The 16,117-nt window shown below is 46.2% G+C and overlaps 1 protein-coding gene across 3 annotated transcripts in view; it reads left to right on the forward strand.

Annotated features, from left to right (window-relative positions):
- Positions 1–16,117, forward strand: part of SLC25A22 (solute carrier family 25 member 22) — a 233,242-nt gene that overhangs the window by 140,224 nt on the left and 76,901 nt on the right. For all 3 annotated transcript variants that reach the window (XM_029582910.1, XM_029582914.1, XM_029582913.1), the window contains exon 5: positions 2,052–2,142. In XM_029582910.1, coding sequence (XP_029438770.1) covers positions 2,052–2,142 — 91 coding nt within the window. The remainder of the gene's footprint in view (positions 1–2,051; positions 2,143–16,117) is intronic.

Here is a 16,117-nt window from a genome sequence, read left to right on the forward strand (position 1 = left end):
AAGTTTGAACATATTGTTTAAGGTTTATTTATTTTTTTATACCGTCATTTCAGTAATACCATCAAAACGGTGAACAATAAATTAAAGTAAGAAAATGTAATACATGAACAAATATTATAAAACTTAATAATCAGCAATGCATAAATATTAAAATAGACATTAAATTAGTTAATTAAAAGACAGAAGATAAAATACAATAAAAAAACAATAAAAATAAACTACAGTAATGCCATTTTTCTGCTGTCATGATTCTGAGTAGGCACATTTAAACAGCCACGTTTTAAGATCTGCCTTAAATTTCTTAATATCTGTTTACTGTCTAATTTCTTCTGGCAAAGAGTTCCAGAATTTTGGACCCACTATTGATATTGCTCTTTCACGAACTTGACAAAGTTTTATTGATCTGATTGTAGGTACTGTTAACAAACCTTTGTTAGCTGATTGTAAGTTCCTTTGCGGTACATGCAGACGAATTGTCGTGTCGTGTATTGAATCAGGACCGATGATTATATAACAAAAGGGCACGGCAATCGACAGTTGCCACATGAGCATTTGCGATGTAGTGAGCCTTCAATTTATATCATTTGGAGTGTGTGGCAGCACATTGAAGAATGTATAGTATATTTTTTACTGCATACAATATTGTATGGAGGTTGCTGTTTATATTTATATATAATACAAACCTGACTACAGGAACAATATACAAAAAATTATATTAAATGTTTATTAATTTTTAATATTTAAGTATAAACATAGTAAAGCCCTCAAACTCCATTTTCCAGCTAAAAATGAAATACAAAACACCTCATGTGGCAATGTTTTACATGTCAATAGAAAAATGTTTAAAATAAAATGTGTTATTTTTAGAAGGTTAAGATATCTTAAATATTCTGAAATCCAAAGAAAAATATTAAAGCTGTTAGGTACTAAAATCTTAGGTTTCATAAAGGTCTTTACAAAAGGATATGTAACATGTAATCTGTTGGTATCAGCAGTACATAACTTGTCCTTCCCAATCACACGGCACCGCTGGCAAACCAACAGTCTCGTCCATCCCCGATGATCGAGAACCCCAACGCTTCCTCCTGCCCCGACATTTTTCTATTCACATGTAAAAGATTGCCATATGAGGTGTTTTATGTATATCTATATGTACATATTTAGGTGTTCTCTTTAGTAGTTGTTGTTCTCTGCAATTAACTCTTCTGTATTATCTGATTGTATTTATTCTCTGTTCTACCCTTTAATTGCTCATCATAAAGACCATGATGTACTGAGTCAGAGTGAGCATGTATGTGTTTGTATATTGGATAAGTTTCCGAGGTATAGTGCTGTTGGTGGGCAGGAGGAAGTCCCTTGGATAAAATCTTAGAGGTAGATTTTAAAAGAATGCGTGCTACCCGGCGCGCACACGTGGATATGTTATAACATGCGTGCACACATGCTGGTGCGTGCATGTTATAACATCAGGGATCGGCGTACGGAAGGGGGTGCACATTTGTGGAACTTGTGCGCCCCGACGCCCGTGGCCTTCCGCAGTTCCCTACCCCCTAATCTAACCTTCCTACCCCTTCCCCTAGCCCTATCCTAAATGCCCCCCAAAATCCTTAACCTACCTTTTACGCCTGCTTCGAGTAGGCGCAGGTTGCATGCACCGGCACCCTGCCGGCACACGATCCCCCAGCACAGCAGCAAATGGCAGCTGTGCCGGGCGCCTCTAGCCCCGCCCCCGCCCCGCCCCCCAGACCGCCCCTTTCAGCAATCCCGGGACTTACATGCGTCCCGGGGGTTTACATGCGTGGCCGGGCCTTTGAAAACTGGCCCGGCGTGTGTAGGTGTTTTAAAATCCGGCCCTTAGTGTGCACAGTCTGGAACACTTCATAACCGGAGCATCATCATCTTGCAAACCACTTTATTTCCCTCCTTAGACTTCAGTGACATCAGACATCTTGCACATTGCTAGCTCAGTAGGTGGAGAGGTATATAATGCTCTAATCCCAGCACTGGTGAGTACAATAACCAGAAGAGCTTTGATCTATTCATTCTCACAGGAGCTGCTGTAAACCTAACCTTGGTGACTCCAGAAAAAGCCATCAAGCTTGCGGCCAATGACTTCTTCCGGCATATGTTCTCCAAAGACGGGTGAGTTGGATGAAACACCGTGACAATGGTGTAAGTGATGCTAGTGGGAAATTCTCTCCTCTGCTTACAGAAATAAAGTGCAAGGGACTGTGAGTAATGTGGTAGGCTGTGCATGCTAAGAGTGGTGTGGAGAGCCATGAGGGAGGTGGTGGGAGAGTGGAATACTGGGGGCTGTGCATGGTGAGAGTGATTAGAATAACACGCATGGTCATAAGTGATGGGGGTCGAGCATGAGTGATGACAGTGGCACAGGACCTAGTGTGGCGAGAGAGAGAGACACTGAGTGCCATGAGTGGTCAGTGTGACATGGTGGGCCCTGAACGGGGAAGTGATGTGGTCAGCCATGATTAGTGAGTTGATGCAGCAAGTGGTATATGAGGCTGTGAGTAAATAGGAGGAGAGGGTACGAGATAGGGTTGGGTAAAATGTCTTCTTTAAGGGGCAGTAGGGAGAAAGGGAGGGTGGTAGGAGTCAGATGAGAGCAAATTGGGGATATAGCAGAGGTAGCATGACGAGAGATTAATGGGTCAGGATGTGCAGTCGGTGTCAAGGGAGAGTTCCCAGAATGTATTGTGGGAAGCGATGGCCTGGCGTTTTAATGTTTGCTGGGTTATGTTGTTATGGTGGATTGCGGTGTCTCATCTTTTTGTAAACAGTCTTGGTTAAACTGTATTGATTTATAAAGATGGGATGCAAATGAATAAAGTGAAAGAGCGAAGAGCCCAGCACTGCTGGGAGCCTGCAGCTGTTTGTTCCATGTCTAGGGGAAGGGAGAGGTGCAGATACCTGCCGGCATCCATCCCAGGTCTTTCTAGAGGGGGGGAGGTGGAAGAGGGACAGACGGAAAGAAAGAAAGATAGAGAGAATGAGAGAGAAAACGGGAGCAAAGAGAGAGGGAAACACAGAGGCAGCGAGAGTAAAGGAATTTCCAGCAGGTCCCAGCCTGCCGCCCTCGGGATTCAGAGGCATCGCAGCCTTAAGGTAATGAGGTTTCTGTCTTAACCTGGCCTCTTGGACCTTTGTCCAGATAACAAGAGACCCCGCAGAGTTTGTCCGAGGCTGCAGATCAGGACCGAGGTATTTTGGCTGAAAGGGAGAAGTTGCCCAGCCCTGGGAAATGCTGAGAATCAGTTTCTCAGGGCTTGGACCTGCAGCAGGAGACCAAGCCTCTGTAAAATAGGAAGGAGGTTACTGCATTACTGAACCAGTTTCTGGAAACGTTTTGGCATAGACAGTCTATGAAGAATGCATGTCATTTGTTGGTTTTTCAGGTCCTGTGTTTTATTTTCCTTTGTTATTTTACTGATTGATTCTGCCTTGAATAGGTGATAGTGCGGGGTACACATTTTTAAAATAAGAACATAATCATTTGTATATCTTGCCAAAATACTAGGCAGAGGGGGTAAATTGCACAGGTTTTTTGGGTTTCAGGGTGGGGTGTGCACGTGGAACACGACTTGGAATGGACTAAGTAAGCTCTTCGGGGACAGAGCTGGGGCAGGATATGGATCGGGATTTTCGAAAGTACCTGCAGTCCATTACATCCTTCCTCTCAGTAAATGTCCCCGGCACAGGTGCCTTGAGACTTTATGTGCTTAAGGCCGCTGTGAAACCTAGGGCACTCTTTACCTGCGGACTTTAGAAAAAGTGCCCTCAGAAGGGGCAGCTTTTCAGTTTTGCCTCCATTCCGCTGCCCGTAGCAGTGGCGAGTGCAAAGAATGCAGACAATTTAGTGCAAATTACTCTCAAAATTCATTCCATGCTCCATGCCACCTCTAACTTCACCAGAAGGCGGTTCCATGCTCCCACCATTCTTTCTTGAAGAAATATTATCTCAGGTTATTCCCCTTGGAGCCTTATCCTAGGACCTCATCTTCTAGAGCAGAGTCGGGCAAATCTTTCACCCTGAGGGCCACTTTGCAAGGGTCTTAGACAGCCTCAAAAAATCTTCAGCCATGCACTCCCCCTCCCACCCACCAAGCCCAGAAGCACTCCTCTCTCTCTCTCTCCTCCCCAGCCCCAGAAGCCCTCCTCTCTCTCTCTCTCTCTCTGTCCTCCCCAGCCCCAGAAGCCCTCCTCTCTCTCTCTCCTCCCCAGCCCCAGAAGCCCTCCTCTCTCTCTCTCTCTCTCTCTCCTCCCCAGCCCCAGAAGCCCTCCTCTATCTCTCTCTCCTCCCCAGCCCCAGAAGCCCTCCTCTCTCTCTCTCTCTCTCTCTCCTCCCCAGCCCCAGAAGCACTCCTCTCTCTCTCTCTCCTCCCCAGCCCCAGAAGCACTCCTCTCTCTCTCTCTCCTCCCCAGCCCCAGAAGCCCTCCTCTCTCTCTCTCCTCCCCAGCCCCAGAAGTACTCATCTCTCTCTCTCTCTCTGCCCTAGCCCCAGAAGCCCTCTTTTCTCGCTCCTCCCCAGCCCAGAAGCCCTCCTCTCTCTCTCTCTCTCTCCTCCCCAGCCCCAGAAGCCCTCCTCTCTCTCTCTCCTCCCCAGCCCCAGAAGCCCTCCTCTCTCTTACTCTCTCCTCCCCAGCTCCAGAAGCACTCCTCTCATAAGAACATAAGAAAATGCCATACTGGGACAGACCAAGGGTCCATCAAGCCCAGCATCCTCTTTCTAACAGTGGCCAATCCAGGCCATAAGAACCTGGCAAGTACCCAAAAACTAAGTCTATTCCATGTTACCATTGCTAATGTCAGTGGCTATTCTCTAAGTGAACTTAATAGCAGGTAATGGACTTCTCCTCCAAGAACTTATCCAATCCTTTTTTAAACACAGCTATACTAACTGCACTGACCACATCCTCTGGCAACAAATTCCAGAGTTTAATTGTGCGTTGAGTAAAAAAGAACTTTCTCCGATTAGTTTTAAATGTGCCCCATGCTAACTTCATGGAGTGCCCCCTAGTCTTTCTACTATCCGAAAGACTATTCACATCTACCCGTTCTAGACCTCTCATGATTTTAAACACCTCTATCATATCCCCCCTCAGTCGTCTCTTCTCCAAGCTGAAAAGTCCTAACCTCTTTAGTCTTTCCTCATAGGGGAGTTGTTCCATTCCCCTTATCATTTTGGTAGCCCTTCTCTGTACCTTCTCCATCGCAATTATATCTTTTTTGAGATGCGGCGACCAGAATTGTACACAGTATTCAAGGTGCGGTCTCACCATGGAGCGATACAGAGGCATTATGACATTTTCCATTTTATTCACCATTCTCTTTCTAATAATTCCCAACATTCTGTTTGCTTTTTTGACTGCCGCAGCACACTTGGCTGCACACCCCCCGTGCTTTATAGTGTTGAATAGAATGCCATAGCCATAAATGTTCACATTTCACTATTTCAAATAACGGTGCAGGCTGGATACAAAGAATTGCTGCAGTCAAAAGACCAAAGTCATCATGATCATGCAACTAAAGCAGTAGGAGGCAGTGCATGGGGGTGAGGGCAGTATTGTGCCTAATTTGGGTGAGAGTAATAATTGCTCACAGCTTTGGTGGCCCGGTGCCCTTGATGGTCAGTTCTACAGTTGTGCATAGTGTGGGTAATCTGTATGGGGAGTTATGGGGGTCTTAAGAACATAAGAACATACCTTACTGGGTCAGACCAAGGGTCCATCAAGCCCAGCATCCTGTTTCCAACAGTGGCCAATCCAGGCTATAAGAACCTGGCAAGTACCCAAAAACTAAGTCTATTCCATGTTACCGTTGTTGTGGACTAGCTAGACAGTGGACCCTTAGGCCGGCCTACAGGAGACCTGGGGCAGTTGGACTATGGTCTCGGGGCAGCAGGCCGGTAGGCAGACCAGCCTGATGTAGACAGTAGGCTTCACCCGGAAGCTGGTACTCCCCCGGGAGGAGCCCTTGGGAGCCCAGCCGCTTGGGACTCAGGAGGTTCACCCTGGAAGCCGGTGTCCCCCCGGGAGGAGCCCGTAGGAACCCGGCCGCTGGGACTTAGGTGATCTCTGGTCCGGATCTTGAGTAGGCTGGAGCTGAAGCGGATGAAGGAGGCCTGGCAGGAACTGCAGCGAGCTGAAAGCAGGCAGAGCGGGACCAGGCAGGAACCTGGACAGGTGCTGAAGTAGGCAAGAACTAAGAGGTTAGAAGTGCGAGCAAGTCACGTAGTAGACCAAGCAGGCAGGCAGGCAGGAACGGTGTGCGAGGGAGTCACACACCGAGGCTCAGGGCAACTGGGCACCGCAAGGGACCCGGTTGCAAGGCGTTGTAGTGGGGTCCGTGGGGAGTTTAAGTAGGACTGGGCGTCTGACGTCAGGAGCGGGGTCGGAGCGCGCTCTGGCGGGAAACGGGCTATATCAGTGCCGTGACAGCTCGCACGCGCACGCCTAAGGAGCCCAGGGTAATGGCATCTCCCCCACGGAGACGCTCACGGAGCTGGTTCAGGCATCGAGTGGCCCAGCTGGAACTTTGAGGTAAGGGATGGGACGCGAGGGTTGCGGAGCGGACCGCAACAACCATTGCCAGTAATAGCAGTGGCTATTTTCTAAGTCAACTCAATTAATAGCAGGTAATGGACTTCTCCTCCAAGAACTTATCCAATCCTTTTTTAAACACAGTTATACTAACTGCACTAACCATATCCTCTGGCAACAAATTCCAGAGTTTAATTGTGCATTGAGTGAAAAAGAACTTTCTCCGATTAGTTTTAAATGTGCCAAATGCTAACTTCATGGAGTGCCCCCTAGTCTTTCTATTATCCAAAAGAGTAAATAATCGATTCACATCTACCCGTTCTAGACCTCTCATGATTTTAAACACCTCTATCGTATCCCCCTTCAGCTATCTCTTCTCCAAGCTGAAAAGTCCTAATCTCTTTAGTCTTTCCTCATAGGGAGCTGTTCCATCCCCTTTATCATTTTGGTCGCCCTTCTCTATACCTTCTCCATCGCAATTATATCTTTTTTGAGATGCGGCAACCAGAATTGTACACAGTATTCAAGGTGTGGTCTCACCATGGAGCGATGCAGAGGCATTATGACATTTTCCGTTTTATTCACCATTCCCTTTCTAATAATTCCCAACATTCTGTTTGCTTTTTTGACTGCCGCAGCACACTGAGCCGACGATTTCAATGTTTTATCCACTATGATACCTAGATCTCTTTCTTGGGTTGAAGCACCTAATATGGAATCTAACATTGTGTAACTATAGCATGGGTTATTTTTCCCTATATGCATCACCTTGCACTTATCCACATTAAATTTCATCTGCCATTTGGATGCCCAATTTTCCAGACTCACAAGGTCTTCCTGCAATTTATCACAATCTGCTTGTGATTTAACTATTCTGAACAATTTTGTGTCATCTGCAAATTTGATTATCTCAATCGTCGTATTTCTTTCCAGATCATTTATAAATATATTGAAAAGTAAGGGTCCCAATACACATCCCTGAGGCACTCCACTGCCCACTCCCTTCCACTGAGAAAATTGTCCATTTAATCCTACTCTCTGTTTCCTGTCTTTTAGCCAGTTTGTAATCCACCAAAGGACATCGCCACCTATCCCATGACTTTTTACTTTTCCTAGAAGCCTCTCATGAGGAACTTTGTCAAACGCCTTCTGAAAATCCAAGTATACTACATCTACTGGTTCACCTTTAACTACATGTTTATTAACTCCTTCAAAAAAGTGAAGCAGATTTGTGAGGCAAGACTTGCCTTGGGTAAAGCCATGCTGACTTTGTTCCATTAAACCATGTCTTTCTATATGTTCTGTGATTTTGATGTTTAGAATACTTTCCACTATTTTTCCTGGCTCTGAAGTCAGGCTAACCGGTCTGTAGTTTCCCGGATCGTTCCTGGAGCCCTTTTTAAATATTGGGGTTACATTAGCTATCCTCCAATCTTCAGGTACAATGGATGATTTTAATGATAGGTTACAAATTTTAACTAATAGATCAGAAATTTCATTTTTGAGTTCCTTCAGAACTCTGGGGTGTATACCATCCGGTCCAGGTGATTTACTACTCTTCAGTTTGTCAATCAGGTTTACCAAATCTTCTAGGTTTACCGTTGGTCTGACCCAGTATGGCATGTTCTTATATGTTCTTATGTTCTTAGATTCAACATTTTGCTATAAATTTTCCAGGAGAGAGAGAGACTGACTATAAAGCTCGCATATAAGTAAACTATACCACTGTAGGAGGGTCAACTAGTAACTCGAGGTGAGGTTTTAGTGGTTAGGGGGGGGCAGTTTTAGTGGTTGGGGGGGCAGTTTTACATGCACAGTTAGAGGTAAGAACAGCACAGAACACATCAGTGAAGATTTGATGTGGTTTGGAGTGAGGAAAGGGAAACAAAGATGAGATTTGTACATTGTACTCTCGACCTAGTTTGATGCACTCTCTACCTAGCTGCTATCAAGCTAGGTCGCGAGTATGTTAAACACCCCTCATTCCTCCCTTTTGACTAAATTTTTAGAATTTGCATACGCATCTCGCAATGCAATAAATAATGCAGCATTATGGTTTTATCGCGGGAGTTAGGACCCTAACTCTTGCAATAAGGCCCTAATGCATTTTGATGAATGATCTTCTTAGCTGGATAGCCGACTCTGCTCCAGAATGCCAAAGCCCCACTCTTGACTAATCTAGTTTATTTTTTAGCTAGATGCAAAGTTAGCTGAATAAATGCTGGCTGCTGAGCATTGCTGGATATTCAAACTGCCACTTGTCTGGCAAAGTACGAACGTGGAGAAATGGCATTGAATATTGGGCTCATTGTGGTGGATGTTAATATGATTTGTGCACAGCATATGCATTTCTGATGTGCAGGTTGGCTGCCCCTTGCTGTCTCAGGAGCAGAACTGATGGCATGAGCTAAATATAAGTAAATAAAATAAATACATAAATACAGGTGATCCCTAGAGGCTAGAGGATGAAAAAGAAGAACCAGACAACCTACTGTAACTTCTGTGTAACAGTTCGATGTAGAGTTAACCTGCACAGAGCGGCACTTACAAAACTAAACAGAGAATATGGGGGTGATCTGCATGGAGCAGGAGGTACAGTACTAAACAGAAAGCATGGGGGTGATCTGCACGGAGCGGCAGTTACAATGCTAAACAGAGCATGGGGGTGATCTGCACGGAGTAGCAGTTACAATGCTAAACAGAGAGCTTGGGGGTGATCTGCATGGAGTGGCAGTTACAATGCTAAACAGAGAGCATGGGGGTGATCTGCATGGAGCGGCAGTTACAATGCTAAACAGAGAGCATGGGGTTGATGTGCACGGAGCGGCAGCTACAATGCTAAACAGAAAGCGTGGGGTGATCTGCACGGAGCGGCAGTTACAATACTAAACAGAACATGGGGGTGATCTGAATGGAGCGGCAGCTACAATACTAAACAGAGAGCATGGGGGTGATCTGCACGGAGCGGCAATTACAATGCTAAACAGAACATGGGGGTGATCTGCACGGAGCGGCAATTACAATACTAAACTGAAAGTGTGGGGGTGATCTGCACGGAGCGGCAGTTACAATGCTAAACAGAACATGGGGGTGATATGCACGGAGCGGCAGCTACAATACTAAACAGAGACATCCTTGAAGTACAGGACAAGTGCACTGGTAAAAGCCTTAGGAAACATTACCATGTTTAATAGGCCAACCTTCCTGTGCCTTCTGTTTTCTCTGGCAGTTAGATCAGTGGCAGCATGGGGACCCGGTAAGCCCGCAGTCATTTCTGCAGCTCTTCCTCCTCCTCCTCCTCCTCCTCTGATTCCTGATTACAAAGGAAGCTCACAGCAAAGCACAAGAGCAGCCGGAGGGAATGTGGACCCCCCATCCACCATGAGCGCATCCTACTGCTCTGCCATTACTCTGCTCAGAGCCCCAAGAAATGGAGAGGAACATGGGGAGGAACGGGAGCTGGCAGAGAGGAGGAGATGGAGATGAATCTGTGGATACATTAGGAGGAGAGAGAAATGAAGTTAAGAGGAATCGAAGGGAAACAAGGAATGCTGACTCCATTGCATCTCCAGCCCCATCTACAAGGGATACAGAAGACCCGTCCTTGGGACCTTCCTTATGGCAGCCCTGCACTTTTGTTTCAGATCAGCCTCTCCGGGTTTCCACCTGACCTAGGCCAACACTGAGAGGCTGATCCGCTTCTGGTTTTGTCCATTGCTTCTATGGACTTTTAGTTCCAAGTTCCCTTGGCAGGATTCCAAGTCCATAGATGCACTGGGGCTGGCACAGTCGGTCACAGTTGGCGAGTCCATGCATGCATTGAATGGACACCTCGGCTGTCTCTCCCTGATGGCCTGCCTGTGCCACCCTGTTCCTCCCACTCTGAGGTACCTCGCCCATCAGCAGGCACTGGCTGCATTCCCAACTGCTAGCCCAGTACATACTGGGATTTGTAGTGCTAATAAGAAACTCAAGGCCACAATTTCCCAGATGTTTTGGGACTGAAGTTAAATTAACTCCCTCCAGGAGTGGCTCCAGCTGGGATTTGTAACCTAAAGTCACCCTTGCCAATGCTCTCTGACCCAGATCAATGCTTACAGGCTGAACCAGGCCTGGTTTTGTCCCTTTACATCTATGGATTTGTAGTCCTTTCAGGGTTCTCCTCCTGACACTTTCACTACTTCTTTATTTCATTGCAAGCTTTCAAAGTCTCTGGGAGGAAAGACAAGCCTGATGCTGCTCCTACAGTGACACCTAGTGGTCACTCAGTGAACAGCAGTAGGAGGAGCTCTATGGTGAGCTACATCCTACTCTTTTGATCACAGGAGGGCACTACAGGACTTGGCGTAGGATGTGAGCAGGATGTAAGTGAGAAGCCCAGCCGAGAAGGAAAACTGATCAAACATACAAGGTTTAGATGTGAGTAACTCAAATCATGCAGCTGCAGTGGACAATAATGGGTTCCATGTGCCAAAGTATTTGCTGTCCAAATGTGTTGACATCGTATCCCTATGTGTGACACCTTAACCCTATCAGCATTCACTGTAAGTCTTGCTTAGAAATTCTCTATGATGAAGCTAGGGCACCCTGGCTCCTATTCATCATCAGGACACTCCTCTCCTGCCACTCTTTTAACATCTTTGCAGATTGTTAGTGCAGCAATAGAGAGTCGCTCTCCATATAAATGTTTCTCCTGCTAGAGCAGAGCTGTAGGGAGGGGACCTGGTTTTTCTGCAACAGGTCTCCTGCCTGTGTTGTGTTTGCAGGCTTTGTGTCTTCCCTCATTTTGTGTGTGACAGTGTGTGTGGTGTTCCCACCCTCTCCTTTCCCATGTGAGCACATATTCAATAACAGTGAGCTACACTATATCCCATACTTGGTCCTCAGGATCCTTGTCCAGGCCTGATTTCCAGGATGAGGAAATAAGGCTAAATTAGCAAGATTCTTCCACCAAATATACTGTAGTCTATGAATATTTGTGGGGGAATCTCCTGGAAGCAGAGCTTGCTAACGGTTCCAAGGACTGAATTTGGGAAGCAGGGTTGGTTGAAATCTTGTATTGCGCTGATTTCTTTCTAAGGAGTGTGAGAATAAAATAGGATTACATCACAGAGAGGAAATGTCTATATTTAGCTAGTGATAATCTTCCTAGCAGCCTGATAGCATAATCCTTCCCTAGAAAGTGATCACAGCCTTTGGCACATGTGCAGTCTGGGATTAGCTGAGTTTGGCCTGATTAACAGTCAGAAGACTTCTCCAGAGCCGTTAACATAAATTTAGTAATTGGATATCCAATGGCAGAAGAGAAGTGGGATCTGATTTATAGAGTTGTCTCCTCTAGCAGCCAGAGAAGTGTGGGTTTTATAAGAGATTTGCAACTAGTTTGATGAATTTGCAGTTGCGGGTAAAGTCCATCATGGATTTGCATGCATGGATTAGCAAGGTTCTGCATTAAACTTCTTCAGGTTTTGTCCAGAGCTGCAGCAAAAGATCTCTTAGGTTTCTGCTGTGAAGTTGGCAAGATCCAATAATTTTTTGCAGCCTTAAACCAGACTGACATCTCTCTGATTGTATTCTATTTGGATCAGATCTGCAGATCCCTGCTCCTTTCAGCCTCTCCAGTGTAGGTGACCATCACGGCTTCTGCACTGGCCATATCAGGCTTGGTACAGAATCTGGGGCTCCCAGATTTTCAACGTCAAGAGCCAACCTGTTAATTTCCAGGTCAGGGTGAAATCCCCTGTGCCTCTGCAGCAAAGAGCACAATTTCCTCCTGACCCCAAAACTGATGATTGGCTTAAGTCTCTGGCTCAGCCCTTTTCCCCAGAGAGAACTACGTGATCACAACCACTAACACCTTTTTCCTCTAAAAATGTGTTTACCATGGTGTGAGCAAGAAGCAAGATTTGTTTAATATGAGGGAGGTGGAAGGTCTGCTGAGCCAGTCCTGATTTTTAACTTATGTTCCATTGGAGACTGAAATTTCTAGTCCTAATAACTCTAAAAAGGACTACATTCCCCTACATGCAGTGGGATGAGTGATAAATGAAGACAGTTCACTCAGCTTGGCCCTGATCCCTATAGGGATTCATCAGGGACTGTTCAGTAGAAATCAAATAGGGCTATAAAATCTTTATAACAAACATTACAGTTCTGTTTTTGCAGAAATCTTTAGAAACCCGGTGCTTTTATCTCTGTAGACTTTTGTATAAAAACAGAAATTGATAGCAGAAACCATCAGTCTTACCGAGTCGGCCCGCTTTCCATGTCTTCTGCAGTACTGTAGACCCTATCTGATCGCCAGCTTTGCCCTTGCATCTCTAGCACTGAGGATCTGCTGGGTAATCTTTTGCTTCTACCACTTTGACTGGGAGACTATCGCTTGCACCCACCATCCCACCTTCCTTAACATGTCTGAGCCTACTGCTGTCTACCTTTGTATCATAACGTCTTGTTCTAGGAACTTATGGAAGCTTGAGCGGCAAATGGCTTGATAACAGCCAGAGGAAACACCAGGTAGATGCTGGCTGTGGCTTTATTGACAGTGGCTTTAACGCAAACAAATCGGCAGCATGCCTTCACTTCATGTGCTACAACAAAACAGTACGCCTCGTCTTATTTCAGGTATGCACAAACCTTTAGTTAGGGGAGGTCCTTGCAATCCATAGCTCTCTCTGCTTCCCCGGGCTTCTCCCAAGCTCTCTCTGCCTTGCCAACTTAACCCCTGGCTAAAGAGAACTTCCCTGGGCTGGAATCCCTTGCAGTGCTGATCCTTAAGGAGGACCAGGCCAGCTCCCTGTGATCGGTCCTTTAAGATGGTGGGAGGGAGTTTCTTATTGACCCTCCTCCTCAGCTCAGCCTTGTCCAGTGGAGCATCCAGCTGTCTCCGGGCCACCTCCCAGCTTGAACAGAAAGAAATAAACTTGGGAAACACAACCAATCAGGCAAACAAGCTTTCCTAGCAGAAAGACATCAAAAGGCACAATCGAGTACCTTTCCCAGCAAGTTAGACAGACTCAACTTTTTTAGCCAATCTCATCAGCTGCAGCTTCAAAACGAACTCCCTCAATACTGAGATTTGTTCAGTCCTTTCCTTTTTCTTTAGCTGCTATTCCAGTAGTTCCCCTTTTCACAGAAAAATGTCTACACATGCGTTATTTATTCTTTCATCCTCTGTCTCTCCTCTCCTCTAGGGCAGTGGTGCTTAAACTAATCCTCAGAGGACCCTCACTTAGGATTTCAGGATATCTCTAATGAATATGCATGTGATAGATTTGCATGCACTGCCTCCAGTGTACGCAAATATAAATCACGAATATTCATCGGGATGATCATTTGAAAAGGCGTGCAGGTGCGCTCATACATGCATAAACTGACATACGAGCAAAGGTACACTGGAATTTTAAATCGTGCACACATGTACACATGTTTTAAAATACACCAACCATGTGTAAGTATGCTCCTAAATTTAAGAGTTTACTTGAGCAAAGCTAGCGCACGTGTCTTCCATACGACTTTGTCGGCTTTTACGTGTGTAGGTGTATGTATACGGATTTCAAAGCATGCTGTGTGAGGGACATTCCCAGTTTTCCAGTTAGTCCAGTTAATATTGAGGTCTTTCAGACCTCTCTAGTTCGTCAACCTACACCCCCGCCAGTTGACCCGGACCCCTCACCCTGTCCTATGAGCCCTAAAACTCGAGTTCTACAGAGTTTCTCCTCATGAAGAGCAGTAGTAAAGTTATGCAGATATCTAGCATACATACGCTGCGGATTTCAGTTTTAAAATACAGCTACACTCGTAAATGTTGGCCCTTCCCTAGAATGCCCATATCCTGTCCCTTTTTCGTCCCCTTATTTTTCATGGGTAAATACACGCAGAATTTGCGGCTTTTTAAAATTTGTGTTGCTTGTGCATGACCATGTGTATGTGGACATTTTTGTACGAGCAATGCTTTTAAAATCACCTGCTAAGGATGTCCTGAAAACCCGATTCATTGCAGAGCGAGGCCTAAGGACCAGCTTCAGTATCACTGCTTTAGGATCTTTCATTCCATAGGACTTTTGCTGAAGATTTGGCAAACATTTTGGTAACTCTTCTCTAAATTGCTTCTACTGTATGTCCCTTCTGTGATACAGCCTCCCAGAGGAAGTGTCAGAAATGATTAGTACTAAGCAGTGGCGTAGGGGGTGCTAGGCTGTAGGGGGTGTCTGAGGACCTTTAATTACCAGCTGAATGAATAACCTGCAGCTGCCAGGGGATCCCATTCTGCCTGGCAGCCAAAGTAACGGAGGCCCCAGGCCTGGACCCCACCGAGTGTGCAAACCATGCAATTGCATAGGGCGGCACACCTGGGAGGGGGCGGTGGTATCGGGAGTAGGGAGAGGCCCATGCAGCTGCTGTCAGACCCGACCCCACCAGCGGTGAAAGAAGCAGGAGGCTCGTGCAGCCGATGGTAGACCCCATCCCAGCAGTGGCAGAAGAAGCAGGAGGTCTATGCTGCCATTGGTGGTTTCAATCCCACCGGTGGCAGAAGAAGCTTAAGGCCTCTGTAGTCACTGGTGGATCCCATTCTACCATTGACAGAAGAAGCAGGAGGCCCGGACATCACATCCCAGCACAGAAGAGGAAGCCCATCCTGCAGCTCCTCCAGTGTGCCAGCCCTGCGGTAATATTCACGGAGGAGATGCAGGATGGGCTTCGGAATTGGGATGTGACATGCGGGCCTCCTTCTTCTGCCATTGGTGGGATGGGGTCCACCAGCAGCTGCATTGGCCTTCAGCTTCTTTTGCGTCCGGTAGGAACAGGTCCGCCAGCGGCTGCACAGGCCTTCCCAGTGAACTTGCCTGGGATAGGGGTATGTATGTGAATGGAAGCCTGCCTAAGATGGATGTGTGTAAGAATGGGAGCCTGCCTGGGATGGGGGTGTGTGTATTTGAATGGGAGCCTGCTTGGGTTGGGTAGGTCTATTAATAGGAGTCTGCCAGGGAATTGGTTGAGTGAAAATGGGAGCCTATCTAGGATTTGGGTGGATGTGAATGGAAGTCTACATAGGATTTGGATGGATGAGAATGGGAATCTGCCTGGGATTTAGGTGGGTGGCAGTGTGTGAATGGGAGCTTGCCTAGGAAATGTGGGTGTGAATGGGAACTTTCCCAGGTTGTATGTGTGTGAGAAAGAATAGGAGCCTGCCTGGGTTGTTTGTGTGTCTGGATTGTGTGTGTGTGAGTGTGTGAGAATGGGTCTGCAGGTGGATCCCAGCCTGCCCGCAGCCAAAATGAGTAGGATGGCCTGGGGCTGCTGGCAGATCCCAACCAAAGAAGAGCTGAAGATGCCTTGGTGTGTGTGAGAGAGGGAGCGTATGTGTGTGTGAGCTTGTGTGTGATTATATTTAAGAAAGAGAGGAGAAAATTTGTGCACCCCACTCCTAATCCATGACAATCTCAAGGTGACTGGAAATCAAATGTTTCCAGGTATGAAAAGTGGGACATATTTTATCCTTATTAATTTTATTATATTGAAATATTTTACTGATTTTTTTGGAAATGTTTAAAGATTT

The sequence above is a fragment of the Rhinatrema bivittatum genome, chromosome 17 (genome assembly GCF_901001135.1).
Source record: "Rhinatrema bivittatum chromosome 17, aRhiBiv1.1, whole genome shotgun sequence".
NCBI lineage: Eukaryota > Metazoa > Chordata > Amphibia > Gymnophiona > Rhinatrematidae > Rhinatrema > Rhinatrema bivittatum.